The sequence below is a fragment of the Myxine glutinosa genome, chromosome 5, assembly GCF_964187855.1.
Source record: "Myxine glutinosa chromosome 5, kmMyxGlut1.1, whole genome shotgun sequence".
Classification (NCBI taxonomy): domain Eukaryota; kingdom Metazoa; phylum Chordata; class Myxini; order Myxiniformes; family Myxinidae; genus Myxine; species Myxine glutinosa.
The window spans coordinates 118,112,419-118,126,079 of NC_136265.1; the positions used below are offsets into that span (position 1 = coordinate 118,112,419).

Here is a 13,661-nt window from a genome sequence, read left to right on the forward strand (position 1 = left end):
CACCCACGGCGGGAGTATGCGCTCTACCGAGTGGCGTTCTTGTTTGTGTGTGTGTTTGTCTGTCCGCTCACTTATACTTGCCTACACGTCACAATTTTAAACCGATCTTCATGAAACTTCCCCAAATGGTAGAGTTCGTCGTCCGACAAAATTATATATATATATTTGAGGTCAAAAGGTCAAAAGGTCAACATAGGCCAAAGGTCAACCACTTTTTTTCGAATTACTAAAATCCTCAATTTTCATCCGATTGACTTGAAATTTGAATAGGATTTAACATATCGGCTAACTGAATTCAACCACCAACTATTTTTGAGATCAGCATAGGTCAACATAGGCCAAAGGTCAACCACTTTTTTTTCGAATTACTAAAATCCTCAAATTTTCATCCGATTGACTTGAAATTTGAATAGGATTTAACATATCTGCTAACTGAATTCAACCACCAACTATTTTTGAGATCAGCATAAGCCAAAAGGTCAACATAGGCCAAAGGTCAACCACATTTTTTCGAATTACTAAAATCCTCAATTTTCATCCGATTGACTTGAAATTTGAATATGATTTTCATATCAGCTAACTGAATTCAACCACCAACTATTTTTGAGATCAGCATAGGCCAAAGATCAACAACCATTTCAAATTTCTAAAATCCTCAAATTTTCATCCAATTGACTTGAAAATTGAATGGGATTTACATATCATCTAACTGAATTCAACCACCAACTATTTTTGAGATCAGCAGAGGCCAAAAGGTCAACATAGGCCAAAGGTCAACCACTTTTTCCAAATTTCTAAAATCATCAATTTTCATCCGATTGACTGGAAATTTGAATAGGATTTACATATCAGTTAACTGAATTCAACCACCAACTATTTTAGAGATCAACATCGACCAAAAGGTCAACAAGGCCAAAAGGTCAACATAGGTCAATTTTCATCCATTAACTTAAACTTAACTGATTAAGACGATTTGCATATCAGGTCACTTAATTCAACAACTAATTATTTTTGAGGTCAAAAGGATGCTCTACTGAGTGCCATTCTACTTTGTTCTGTTTTGCCAAGTGTCGCTCTATGAGTGATTTTTCATTTGTTTGTTTGTTTGTTTTTCCTGGCGATATCTCAGCCATCCTTTGACCCAGGAAGCTGAAATTTCGGAACAATAGTGAGCAAGTGCTTTGGCAAAAAATGTATTTGTTGTTTTTTGATGAATTAATTAATTGATTAGTTACTTAATTATTATCGATTAATTAAGTACTTATTTATTTCCTTTCTCTTCTAGGCATTTTCTCAGGCACCTATTGAGCTAGGAAGCTGATATTTGGACATGACAGTGACCAAGTGATTTGGCTATAAAGGCAATTTCTGATTTATTGATTAATTAATTAATCGAATTATTATTTAATTATTCGATAAATGCCTTATTTAATTAATTTTTTTAAGTTACAGATTCGGATGAAACGGTGGTGGTTTAGGTATTCTATGAGTTAATTGATTAATCTTTAAATTATTTTATGATTATTATTTATTTATTTTTATTTACAATCATTTATTTATTTTCTTTCTCATCTGGGCAATATCTCAGGCACCTTTTGAGCTAGGCAGCTAATATTTGGACATGACCGCAGCTCAATAATATTCATCCGCAGCTCAATGGAATACTGTTCTCCCCTATGGGCTGGTGCTCCTGCCTCACACCTAGCTCGGCTTTACGCTGTTGAAACCAAAGCTTTCAGAATCATTGGAATCTCCCGCGATGAAGCTATCTCTGAGGGCCTTTCACTCACTCACCGCAGGCAGGTAGGTGGTCTTTCTGTCTTCTACCGACTCCTCTCCGGCCTTGCACCCCCAGCTCTCTCTGTGCTCTGTCCCCCAAATATTCCTACAGGTCACACAAGATCTGCCTGCAACCCTCTTATGATTAAACTGCCAAAATCAAGACTCTCTGCTCATCTTCACTCCTTCATTCCTCTTTTCTCCCGCCTCTGGAACAAACTCCCTCACTCTCTTCAATCCCACTCCTCCCTCCAGGTCTTTAAAACAGCTGTTCACCACCATCTCTTATCTTCCCCCATCCAAAACCTTGATATATTGTACCCCCGCTAATTTCACCCCAAATGCACTTTTTTGAAATACCAACTTCTGTCCTGGAAGTCCTTGGTGTCCTTGTGTTTTATACTTCTCTCACCCCCCCCCCCCCTTCCCACGCCTCCTCCCCCCCAAGCCCTTTCCCTCCCACACATCTGCCGATGTCCCTGCTCTCAAATGTTGTGTTTGTGTGCTTCCCCTTCTCTCCTCATCTTGTCTACCGCTCCCTCCTTTTTATATATTTTGTTTATCTGTTTGATTTGTTTGTGAAATAAATGTTAGCTCTTTCACGAGCCTCGATTCTGTATACAAAGAAAAAAAAAATGCTTTCATTGGGTGTATGCCTCATTGTATTCGCTCTTGTATGAGCCTGGAAGAGAATAAAAATTAAAATCTCCAAAAAGTGAACAATATTGTGTTCTTCAAAACCATCAAAAAACAAAAACACCAAAAACGTCAACAAAAAAAATCCCCCCCCCCAAAATCCAATAGAACACCATTTAGCTCAATGCAGAGTGATTCTTCATTTTGCGAGTAGGAAGCACAATGCCGCTTCCTGGGGGCCCACCTGGAAGCGACACGTGTCTCCCTCTCTGCTTGTTACCTCCGTCAGAAGAGAGGGTATCACATTTAAATCCGTTTGTCTGTCTGTCTGTGCAGAACAAATTTGATTTTCTCTGCATTCGTTGGTACGAATGACAGGAAACTTTCACCACAGGTGCAACATCACCTGTACAATTTAAAAAATATATTAATCATGTCATAGATCACATGTTATAGGCATCATAATTGTTTTAACACAACAGTCTTAAAATCACTGAAAAACACATCATGGCGAGGGTCCGCAATCTCCGATTGCTCTTTCTTGTCTCATTACAATGGTGACATTACATACATGACATATCAATAGTGATAAACAACAAGATGATAACGCAATAGCTCACCACCATCCCAACAAAGACATCACACTAACATGCGATGCCAACCAACCCGGCGTAGGGGCAATGGCGGTAGGGGCAATGGGCAAGGAACAACGCCATCTCATGCCATGCCTGATGGTTCCGAGAAAACAGCAACACCTATCTCCAGGACATTTTCTCCTGCAGACAAGACTTACAGTAGTCAGCTGGACAAAAACCAAAAAAATCCATGCATTATGCCTATCTGGACCACACCCTACCATCTACTCTTAGCACACACCACCCACCAGACAGTTTGGTTCAAGGTAATGTCCAACATGCCACGCCCCTGATTTACACAATGGTCGCCACCACTCACCACCCACGACCACCGCATCCAGCACAAACCCGGGTTGAAGGGCGGGTGGGGGGTGAGGGGGGGGGGGTTTGCGGTTGCAATAGGTAGTTCATTCAATCCCGCCTTGATTAAAGATCACAGTGTCATTCAATAAACATCATGTTCTAATGTGGTTCATCCCTTGTCAGAGAAGAGATGAAAAAGAAGAAGAATGAAGAAAAGAGGTAGATTATACATTGTGAGAGATAGACAAGCAGAGAGATAAAGAAAGAGAAAGAGGGAGGGAGAGTGAGAAAAGGAGATGGATGAAGAGAGAAAGAAAGAGAGGAGGGGGAGAGATATGGGGGCGGAGAAAGATGGATGATTTTGAGGGATAAATTACATCCAACACAAATAGGGAGGGAAGAAGAAGAAGGGAGAACAGGAGAGGTGGTCTCTGATGATGATGATGATGATGATGAGGGATGGGGAAAGAGGGTTTGAGTTTAGGGAAGGAGATATGAAGGGATAAAGGCCCACACCGCCCCCCTTAATAATGCAATTAATCAATCAATTGTTGTACACCTCTCCCTCCCAATTTGGCATGGGGACGGTGTAATTTGAATGTATCTGTACCTGTTCTTTATAATTCCTCTTTAACGTCGAAAATCGCGAACACGTTATGGATTAAACGCTTTAGATGAGAAAATGTTGATTGGCCGATAATACATCAGCAAGTTTTGTCGTCTTTGGGGGTTCATCTGTGGGCAATGGGCATGCCTGACCTCCCCCTCTTCACCCTCCTCCTCCCCCACCCTACCCCACTTTTTGGAGGCTTGGGGACAGCATATCGATTTTACCCTCCCCTCCCAAACCTCCACGTGTTTAGTTGAAAAACAAGAAATGTGTTTTACTCACAAAGGATTACGAAGTAGTTTTGTTCGCAATTAATATAATACATTTTATGAAACGTTTGAATGAGTCTTTAATGAATTAGCTAATGGCATATTCATCGATTAGATGCTTTTGGGAACATGATTTGCATCAATGACGTAATAATGGCATCATCAATTATATTCTACCTCAATAGCTTGGCCTCTGGCAAGAGGCTTGGCTTCAACAGTTCAACTGCTCCACACCGTGCACCTCTCCACACTGCACTCCTCTCCACACCACGTGCCTCTCCACACCTCGCTCCTCTCCACACCTCGCCCCTCTCCACACCATGCTCCTCTCCACACCGTGCACCTCTCGACACCGCTCGCCTCTCCACACCACGCACCTCTCCACACCACGCGCCTCTCCACACCGTGCTCCTCTACACACCACGCGCCTTCCTACACCGCGCCCCTCACCACACCTCGCCCCTCTCCACACCTCGCCCCTCTCCACACCTCGCTCCTCTCCACACCGCGCTCCTCTCCACACCACGCTCCTCTCCACACCGTGCTCCTCTCCACACCGTGCTCCTCTCCACACCGCACGCCTCTCCACACCATGCACCTCTCCACACCATGCACTTCTCCACACCATGCACCCCTCCACACCTTGCTCCTCTCCACACCTCGCTCCTCTCCACACCAGGCTCCTCTCCACACCGTGCTCCTCTCCACACCGCGCTCCTCTCCACACCGCGCTCCTCTCCACACCGCGCTCCTCTCCACACCGCACTCCTCTCCACACCATGCACCTCTCCACACCATGCACCTCTCCAAACCATGCACCCCTCCACACCTCGCTCCTCTCCACACCGTGCTCCTCTCCACACCGCGCAACTTCCTACACCATGTTCCTCTCCACACCGCGCACCTTCCTACACCACGTGCCTTCCTACACCGCGCACCTTCCTACACCACGTTCCTCTCCACACCGCGCACCTTCTGACACCACGCACCTTCCTACACCACGTTCCTCTCCACACCGCGCACCTTCCTACACCGCGCGCCTCTCCACACCTCACACCTCTCCACACCTCGCTCCTCTCCACACCTCGCTCCTCTCCACACCACGCGCCTCTCCACACCTTGGCCCTCTCCACACCGCGCTCCTCTCCACACCACGCTCCTCTCCACACCACGCACCTTCCTACACCACGCACCTTCCTACACCACGCGCCTCTCCACACCACGCACCTTCCTACACAAAGCACCTGTCCACACCGCGCACCTTCCGACACCATGCGCCTCTCCACAACGCGCACATTCCTACACCACGCACCTCTCCACACCGCGCACCTTCCTACACCACGTGCCTCTCCACACCGCGCACCTTCCTACACCACGCACCTCTCCACACCATGCGCCTCTCCACAACACGAACCTTCCGACACCATGCGCCTCTCCACAACGCGCACCTTCCTACACCGTGCCCCTCTCCACACCTCGCCCCTCTCCACACCGCGCGCCTCTCCACACCGCGCACCTCTCTACACCATGCACCTTTCTACACCATGCGCCTTCCTACACAGCGCCCCTCTCCACACCTCGCTCCTCTGCACACCACGCACCTTCCTACACCTCGCTCCTCTAAACACCGTGTGCCTTCCTACACCGCGCCCCTCTCCACACCTCGCTCCTCTCCACACCGTGCCCCTCTCCACACCGTGCCCCTCTCCACACCTCGCCCCTCTCCACACCTCGCCCCTCTCCACACCGCGCTCCTCTCCACACCGAGTCCCTCTCCACACCGAGTCCCTCTCCACACCGCGTACCTCTCCACCCCGCGTACCTCTCCACACCATAAACCTCTCCACACCACGCACCTTCCTACACCACGCTCCTCTCCACACCGCGTACCTTTCCACACCGCGGCACCGCTCCACACCACACGCCGCTCTACACTGCACACCACACGGCGCTCTGCACTGCACACCGCTCTACACTGCACCACACTGCACACCGCTCCACACTTCCTTAAACTTCAATTTTTGTTTCTCTTTATATCATGGACTGTGTACACAAAATACATGACCCCAACCCAATCCTCGCCCCAAATATTTTTTCCCAGAAAAGGTAGCACAAGCAGCCATAAAGTGCTGAGGACCTGAAATTTTACACTACCCAGCTAATGGCTCTGGACCCCACCTGAGAGCCCCGAACCCCACCTAATGGCCCCGAACCCCACGTGAGGACGCTGAACCCTACCTGAGGGTACCGGATCCCATCTAATGGCCCGAAACTCCACCTGAGAGCCCAGACCATATTGGCTTCGCGCTCACATGTTCCCTCTTCTTCCCCCTTTCAATCGCGATCGAATCCCGAGACGATGTCAGGTGTTGCACCACGTAAAGGTTATTTCTATTTTCTCTTAGTCCCAAGGAACTGACACATTATAACACCTTTGTTGATTCAGAAACGTCTGGTCTAATTACAGTTAACTTAACTATAGATAAATAACCCCTGACAGACCTCCTCTGGGCATAGAAAAGATGAGGTGGAACACCTGGTGATGGTAGCGAATGAAGCCAATTGGTGCCGATGAGAAGGTGTGCTCGGTGTGCGCACGGGTTCTACAGCTCAGGACATATAGGGGGTTACGAGTACTCTCTATCCTCTCCAAACCCTGTACTACAGCATATAGGGTTAGCACAGACGGCTATATGGGAGCACACCCTTTAACTTCACAATGATAACTACATGGTATTCATAGAATACTTACCCTGCGCAGTCAACTTGATGTGAGCCAACTCTTTTGTTTTTGAAGTTTTTTTTTTGCTCTTTGATCCAAGATGGCTGCCAGACCACGTGAGTGATGACGTCATAAATTTATATTCTCTAATATAATTGTTGCATAGATCACGCTCAATAAATTTCAAACTGATCCGACTAAGTGTTGTCCCATATGACGTCATAATTATGGCACCAATGACGTCATCGTTAACAGCACCTTTTCCCCATATGGAGTTCTTTACAATGAGCAAGGTTTCAATTTTTTCCATAGAGCGGTTTTGGAGATATAGAGGTACAACGTTTTTCGGTTTTTCCAAGATGGCGCCTGTACCACATGACCTATGACGTCATGATTATCATTCAAATGTTCTCCAGGAGGCGGCGCTCGTATGGTAACATTTTGTGTCAATCAGACCAAGAATTGCAGAGAAATATCATTCATACTGATCGAATCAAGCGTTGTACTTGCCGAATTATGACGTCATTATTACGGTACTGATGACATCATCATTAACATTTATTATTCCCCAAGGGGAGTGCTTGACATTGCGCCATATTTCAATTTTTTCCATGGAGTGGTTTCAGAGATATAGAGGTGCAACTTTTTTCGATTTTTCCAAGATGGCGCCTGTACCACGTGACCAATGACGTCATAATTATCATTAGAACAATTCTACAGGAGGAGCTGCTCATATTCTGAAAATTTCGTGTTCATCAGACTAACAGTTGCAGAGGAATTTTTTCCCATACTGATCAGATCAAGCGTTGTACTTGTCGAATTATGACATCATAATGGGTGCACCTATGACATCAACATATCTTATTCCCTATGGTGAGTACTTGACAATGAGCCATGTTTCAATTTTTTCCATTAAGCGGTTTGGGAGATATAGAGGCGTAACGTTTTTCCAAGATGGCATCCGTACCACGTGACCTATGACGTCATAATTATCAGCAAAAAAAAAAGTGCAGGCAGAGGAGCTCCTACGGTAAAATTTCATTTCAATCGGGCCAACAGTTGCCAAGAAAACGAATTTTAAAAATGCAGAAACGGCACACGTACGCACCCAATTGCTTAACCCCGCTTTTCGCTTCGCGAGTGGAGGATAATAATTACCTACACCACCCAAGGTCGACTGCACGGAAATGAGGTTTTCACACCTCTGTGTCTGTGTAGTTGTCCATGAGCACGATATCTGAAAAGGTTGTGGACGGATTCGGACGAGAGGTTGGGTGTGTGACAAGGACTAATCGATTCGATTTTGGTGAAGATCTGAATATGGATTTGGAAACGATGATTATTTAATTTCTTAAGTGATATTTCACCAGTGAGAGATCGGGACAAAAATGATATATAGCAGGATATCTGAAAACGTTATGGGCGAGTTATGACAAAACTTGGTGAATGCGTTGGTCAGGTGACAATAACAAGCCGATTCGATTTCCTTTTTGGTCCGAATCCATATGAGCCTTTCAGTGGGATACAAACCCTTTTTCTCGTCACCCTCTCTTTTGCTCAAGGTCATCTGCCATCAGTTTGGAAATCAGCCAACATCACCGCTTTACACAAAAAAGTTGCAAAAACAGATCCTTGCAACGACAGACCAATCAGCCTTCTCCCAATTATCAGCAAAGTCAAAGAATCCATCATTGCTTCGGATATCAAATCCTTCCTCTTCTTCAATGACTTGATCTCCGATCATCAATTTGGATTCAGACCAGGTCACTCTACTCTGGACATGCTGCTTCTGCTGTCTAAACAATGGATGGAGGTCCTCAATGCCAAACAGGAAATTAGAGCTGTCTCCCTTGACATATCACGTGCCTTCGATAAGGTCTGGCACCCAGCTCTGCTCACCAAACTCTCCTCCTATGGTATCCATGGATATCTCCACGCATGGCTGGTGGACTTCCTCTCTAGTCGAAGTTAACGTGTGGCCCTGAATGGGTTTCTCTCATCTCCTCTTCCTGTTCTGGCTGGAGTTCCCGAAGGTAGTGTTCTGGGCCCTGTGCTATTTCTGGTCTTCATCAATGATCTCTCCGACTCTCTGGAAAATCCTCTCTATCTCTTTGCTGACGACCGACTGGAAAACCGAAAAGACCGACTGGAAAACCCTCCCATCTACTTTCTCAACAATCCTCTCCAAGAAGTTCTGTCACTCAACATTTTGGGTCTCACTATCTGCCATGATCTTTCCTGGGAAAACCACATTTCCAAGCTGGCCCCCAAAGCCAGTCGCCGACTGGGCATCCTCCGTCGTGCGAAGTCCTTCCTTGGCACACCTGAGCTCCTCACCACATACAAGGCTTTCATCCACAGCTCAATGGATTACTGCTCTCCCCTTTGGGCTGGTGCTCCTGCCTCATACCTAGCTCGGCTTCACGCTGTTGAAACCAAAGCTTTCAGAATCATTGGAATCTCCCGCAATGAAGCTGATTCTGAGGACCTTTCACTCACTCACCGCAGGCAGGTTGGTGGTCTTTAAGTCTTCTACCGACTCCTCTCCGGCCTTGCTCCCCCAGCTCTATCTATGCTCCGTCCCCCAAATATTCCGACAGGTTGCACAAGATCTGCCTGTAACCCTCTTATGGTTAAACTGCCAAAATCAAGCTCTCTGCTCACCTTCACTCTTTCATTCCCCTTTTCTCCCGCCTCTGGAACAAACTCCTCACTCTCTTCAATCCCACTCCACCCTCCAGGTCTTTAAAGCAGCTGTTCACCACCATCTCTTATCTTCCCCCATCCAAAACCTTGATCTTTTCTACCCCTGTTAATTCACCCCAGATCCACTTTTTTTTTAAAATACCGACTTCTTTCCTGAAAGTCCTAGCAGTGTCCATGTGTTTTACCCTTCCCACCCCCACCTCCCCCCCCCCCCCGCCCCCATTCCCATGCCTCCCCCCCCCCAAGCCCTCTCACTCCCACAGATCTCCCGATGTCCCTGTTCTCTGCTGTTGTACTTTTGTGCTTCCCCCTCTCCCCATCTTGTCTCCCGCTCCCTTTATTGTATGTTGTGTGTGTCCGTTTTTTTTCCTGTGATTGATGTTAGCTCTTACACGAGCCTCGATCTTGTATGCAAAAAAAAACAAAAAAAAAAAACTGTTCAACCTGGCGAAGGTGTGCGTTCTACCGAGTACCGCTCTCGTTATTACCATTCAATTCAAACTGCATCACGATTCAATTACTAATCGCCCCGCTGGTTGCATCATCGAATCTCTGCCATCATGGGACGGAGCACTTGGTGATGCAACACCTGGCCCGCGGATCCGGCGGTTTAGAGTCGGGTCAGGAATCGAACCCATATGAGATGGCTCAGGTTTAAGTAAGAATGCTGCGGCTGCGTCATCATGTCAGACACTTTCCTGAATGAAAACGTAGTAAAAACAAGTTTAATTAAAAACATTAGTTTTATACAGAAAATTGCTCATCTTCAGTGCAGTAAAGTATTATGTAGTGTCAATCAGACAATTGAGAGAAGCAGGTAAATGATTGTGCAGTGATGTCATCCCCGAAGCAGTGTCCCAACTCTCTAAACTTATAGAACAGACGACGAGCAAACCCACACATTCGGACTCTTTGAAGGGGTCTGCACCACCTTGCCACACATTCGGTCTCTTCGAAGGGGTCTGCACCACCTTGCCACACATTCGGTCTCTTCGAAGGGGTCCGCACCACCTTGCCACACATTCTGTCTCTTTGAAAGGGTCCGCACCACCTTGCCACACATTCCGTCTCTTTGAAGGGGTCCGCACCACCTTGCCACGCATTCGCTCGGTCGGTGTACGGACTCCTCCACACGCAAGCTACGAGTCGGTGTCACCGGATCTTCAGAGCCCCGATGGTCATTTGGCTGCACACCTGGGTTGAGAGGTGGTCAAAACTGCAATGTGAATTCCCGCTAAAAATAAAGGATTTTACTCGAGATTTGAGGACACGAGAAAACTACACAGGACCATCTCGTACGATTTCCGAGGAGAGCGTCTGCCTGAAAAAGGTGCACGTGCTCAGGTTACACCGACTATTTGCCAAAAAGAATCAACGTGGTGCTGCCCTAAAGACCCTTAAGCAAGAAGAGAAATGTAATTGAAATCCATCGATCTTTACTTTACAGCGTTTCACTCCTTCGGCACACGGAGGTCCTACAGATCAGTCTGAAAAGTGGACAAATCATCATCCGAAGAGGCGTCGTCCATGAGATCCGGTACCCAGACATCCGGTACCAGCTCCTTGTGTTGCCATTTCCATCTGCGGAACTTGTCAGCAGCCGGTGGATCCACGACCAACAGGCGGTTGATGGCTTGAAGTTCAGCCTCTCGTGCCTAGTACAGACAGGGAGTGTGGGTAAAGGGAAGGTAGGTACAGGTACAGGTACCGCCAAAACACCTTGCGAACCTTCATGGGTGGCTTTACTTTACTGGGTTTATTACCTTACACAGGTAAACCATGAAGTTAAATGACACATATTGCAGGGTGTGGAGAAACAAGTGGCTGGAAGGCATCCTGAGTGAGCATACAGGTAACAGACTGTTGTTTAATCACTCTGAGAAGTCTGCTTGAGTATTCTCCTCCATGTGCACAAGGATACACAAGGAAGTTGGGCATCCTAGGAGGCCATTTGGCCCATCAAGCCTGCACTACATCTACACCTCACTGCCAATTCAATCTCACTACGTACAAGCTTCTCTCTCCGATTTCAGACACTCAGTGTAACGGCCTTCTGTCTCACCTTGAGCGTGCGCTGCAGGGTTTGCAGGTGCTGCAGCCGTGCAGATACCTGGGGGTCTCTGCAGCGCCGTTGCATGAACGATTGGCGGACCGCTCCGTGTGGCGTGAGCCGTGCATCCACGAGCGACCGGTACACCCGCTCAAAGTCATCCACCATGGGCACATCATCTGCACACGACCACAAGACCGACAAGGACATCGTGGCTTGGGCATCTTGTCTGAAGTTAGACAAAACAAGAAGGAAAATGCTTTCGGGATACAACAGCAGATAATCATACAGAACAGTATATGTGTACAGCTGCATACAATACATGTACAAACAAGAAAGAGCAATCGAGGTTGCAGACCCTCACCAGGACATGTTTGTGTGGTGTATTTTGTGTGGTGTTTGTTTTCTGTTTTGGATAAAGTTCGTTTTTATATCCAAGATGGCTGCCAAACCACGTGACCTATGATGTCACCATTTTCACACTATACGCAGCAATAGTGTGAGATGGTATTTGTAAAACTTCGCATCGACAGGGTAAGCTCTTTCAGAGAAATAATTTTTTGAATATTTTCCTTCAATTCAATATGGCCGCCGAACCACGTGACCGATGATGGGGGGTTTTTTTTCAACGTTATATCCCCATGGGTAGTCAAACATATGGTTAAAATTTCGCATTGATCCGTTAAGTGCTTACAGAGAAGAACAATAATTTCATTTATGCAGTTTTAGCATAAAATCCAATATGGCTGCAAGACCATGTGACCTATAACATGTTTTCAAAATTCCAAATCGTTTTCAAAATGTATTCCCCAAGGCTAGTAGATCATGTCTGTGGATTTCCGCATTGATCTCGTAAGCTGTTCTGGAAAAGAAGATTTTTGAAGGCTTTCATTTTCAATCCAATATGGCTGCTGAACCACGTGACCAATGGCGTCATCAATTTAATTCTACCATACAATCTTTGTGGAGATCACACTTGAGAAATGTCAAACTGATCGGATCACGCGATATACTTGTCTAATTATGACGTCATAATGAAGGCACCGATATCGTCATGAACATTATGTTGTTCCCCATGGGGAATACTTGACAATCAGCCATGTTTTGAATATTTTCCACGGAGCGTTTTCAGAGATGGAGGTGCAAAGTTTTTCGGTTTTTCCAAGATGGCGCCCGTACCACGTGACCTGTGATGTCATAATTATCATTAAAATTGTACAACAGGAGGCGCTCCTATGGTGAAACTTTTGTGTCGATCGGACCAACGGTTGCAGAGAAAAGCATACTCACGTTCTGTGCGGACAGAAGACAAACGGACCCAAACACAACACCCTGTCCTCTGGCGAGGATAATAAATGAGACACAGAAAGGGAAACCTCTGCGTCGAAGTCGCACATTCACATTCCATGTATAATTAAGCGGGCGTCCATCTGCCTGCATTCCTTGATGGACATTCATGATCCCACGATGTCCTTCACAAAGAGTGAGCGAGTTATCGCCGGCACGCTGAACAAATTCCAAATTTGTGATGGGTCAGCCTTGTGATGTGTATGAAAGAAGAAGTGACGTTCAAAGAATGGTGTGCTCAGTGGTGCAGCGCCCCCTGCTGGTATCGCACGACGATGCCAACCAGGTGGAAACGCGCGGGAAATGCTCACAGCGCATATTCTTCTTATGAGAAATAAATTCGACACCATTGATTGTATAAACATGAATACGATTCAATAAACTCACGCCGCCCCGAACAGCTGCGGATCAAACCACAAACTACCAACCACAAACCAAAAACCACCAACTACAAACCACCAATCACAAACCACCAATCACAAACAACAAACCACCAACAACCAACAACCACAAATCACAAACTACCAATCACAAACCACAAACACAAACCACCAACTACCAGCCACAAACCACCAAACACCAACCACCAACCGCACCATTGATT

At 46.4% G+C, this 13,661-nt stretch overlaps 1 protein-coding gene across 5 annotated transcripts in view; it reads right to left on the reverse strand.

Annotated features, from left to right (window-relative positions):
- Nucleotides 1-10,367: 10,367 nt before the first annotated feature.
- Nucleotides 10,368-13,661, reverse strand: part of CNKSR1 (connector enhancer of kinase suppressor of Ras 1) — a 153,756-nt gene continuing 150,462 nt past the window's right edge. For all 5 annotated transcript variants that reach the window (XM_068116429.2, XM_068116427.2, XM_068116431.2 and 2 more), the window contains 2 exons: nt 11,723-11,889; nt 10,368-11,315 (listed from right to left, as the gene is read on the reverse strand). In XM_068116429.2, coding sequence (XP_067972530.2) covers nt 11,136-11,315; nt 11,723-11,889 — 347 coding nt within the window. In that variant the 3' untranslated portion in view covers nt 10,368-11,135. The remainder of the gene's footprint in view (nt 11,316-11,722; nt 11,890-13,661) is intronic.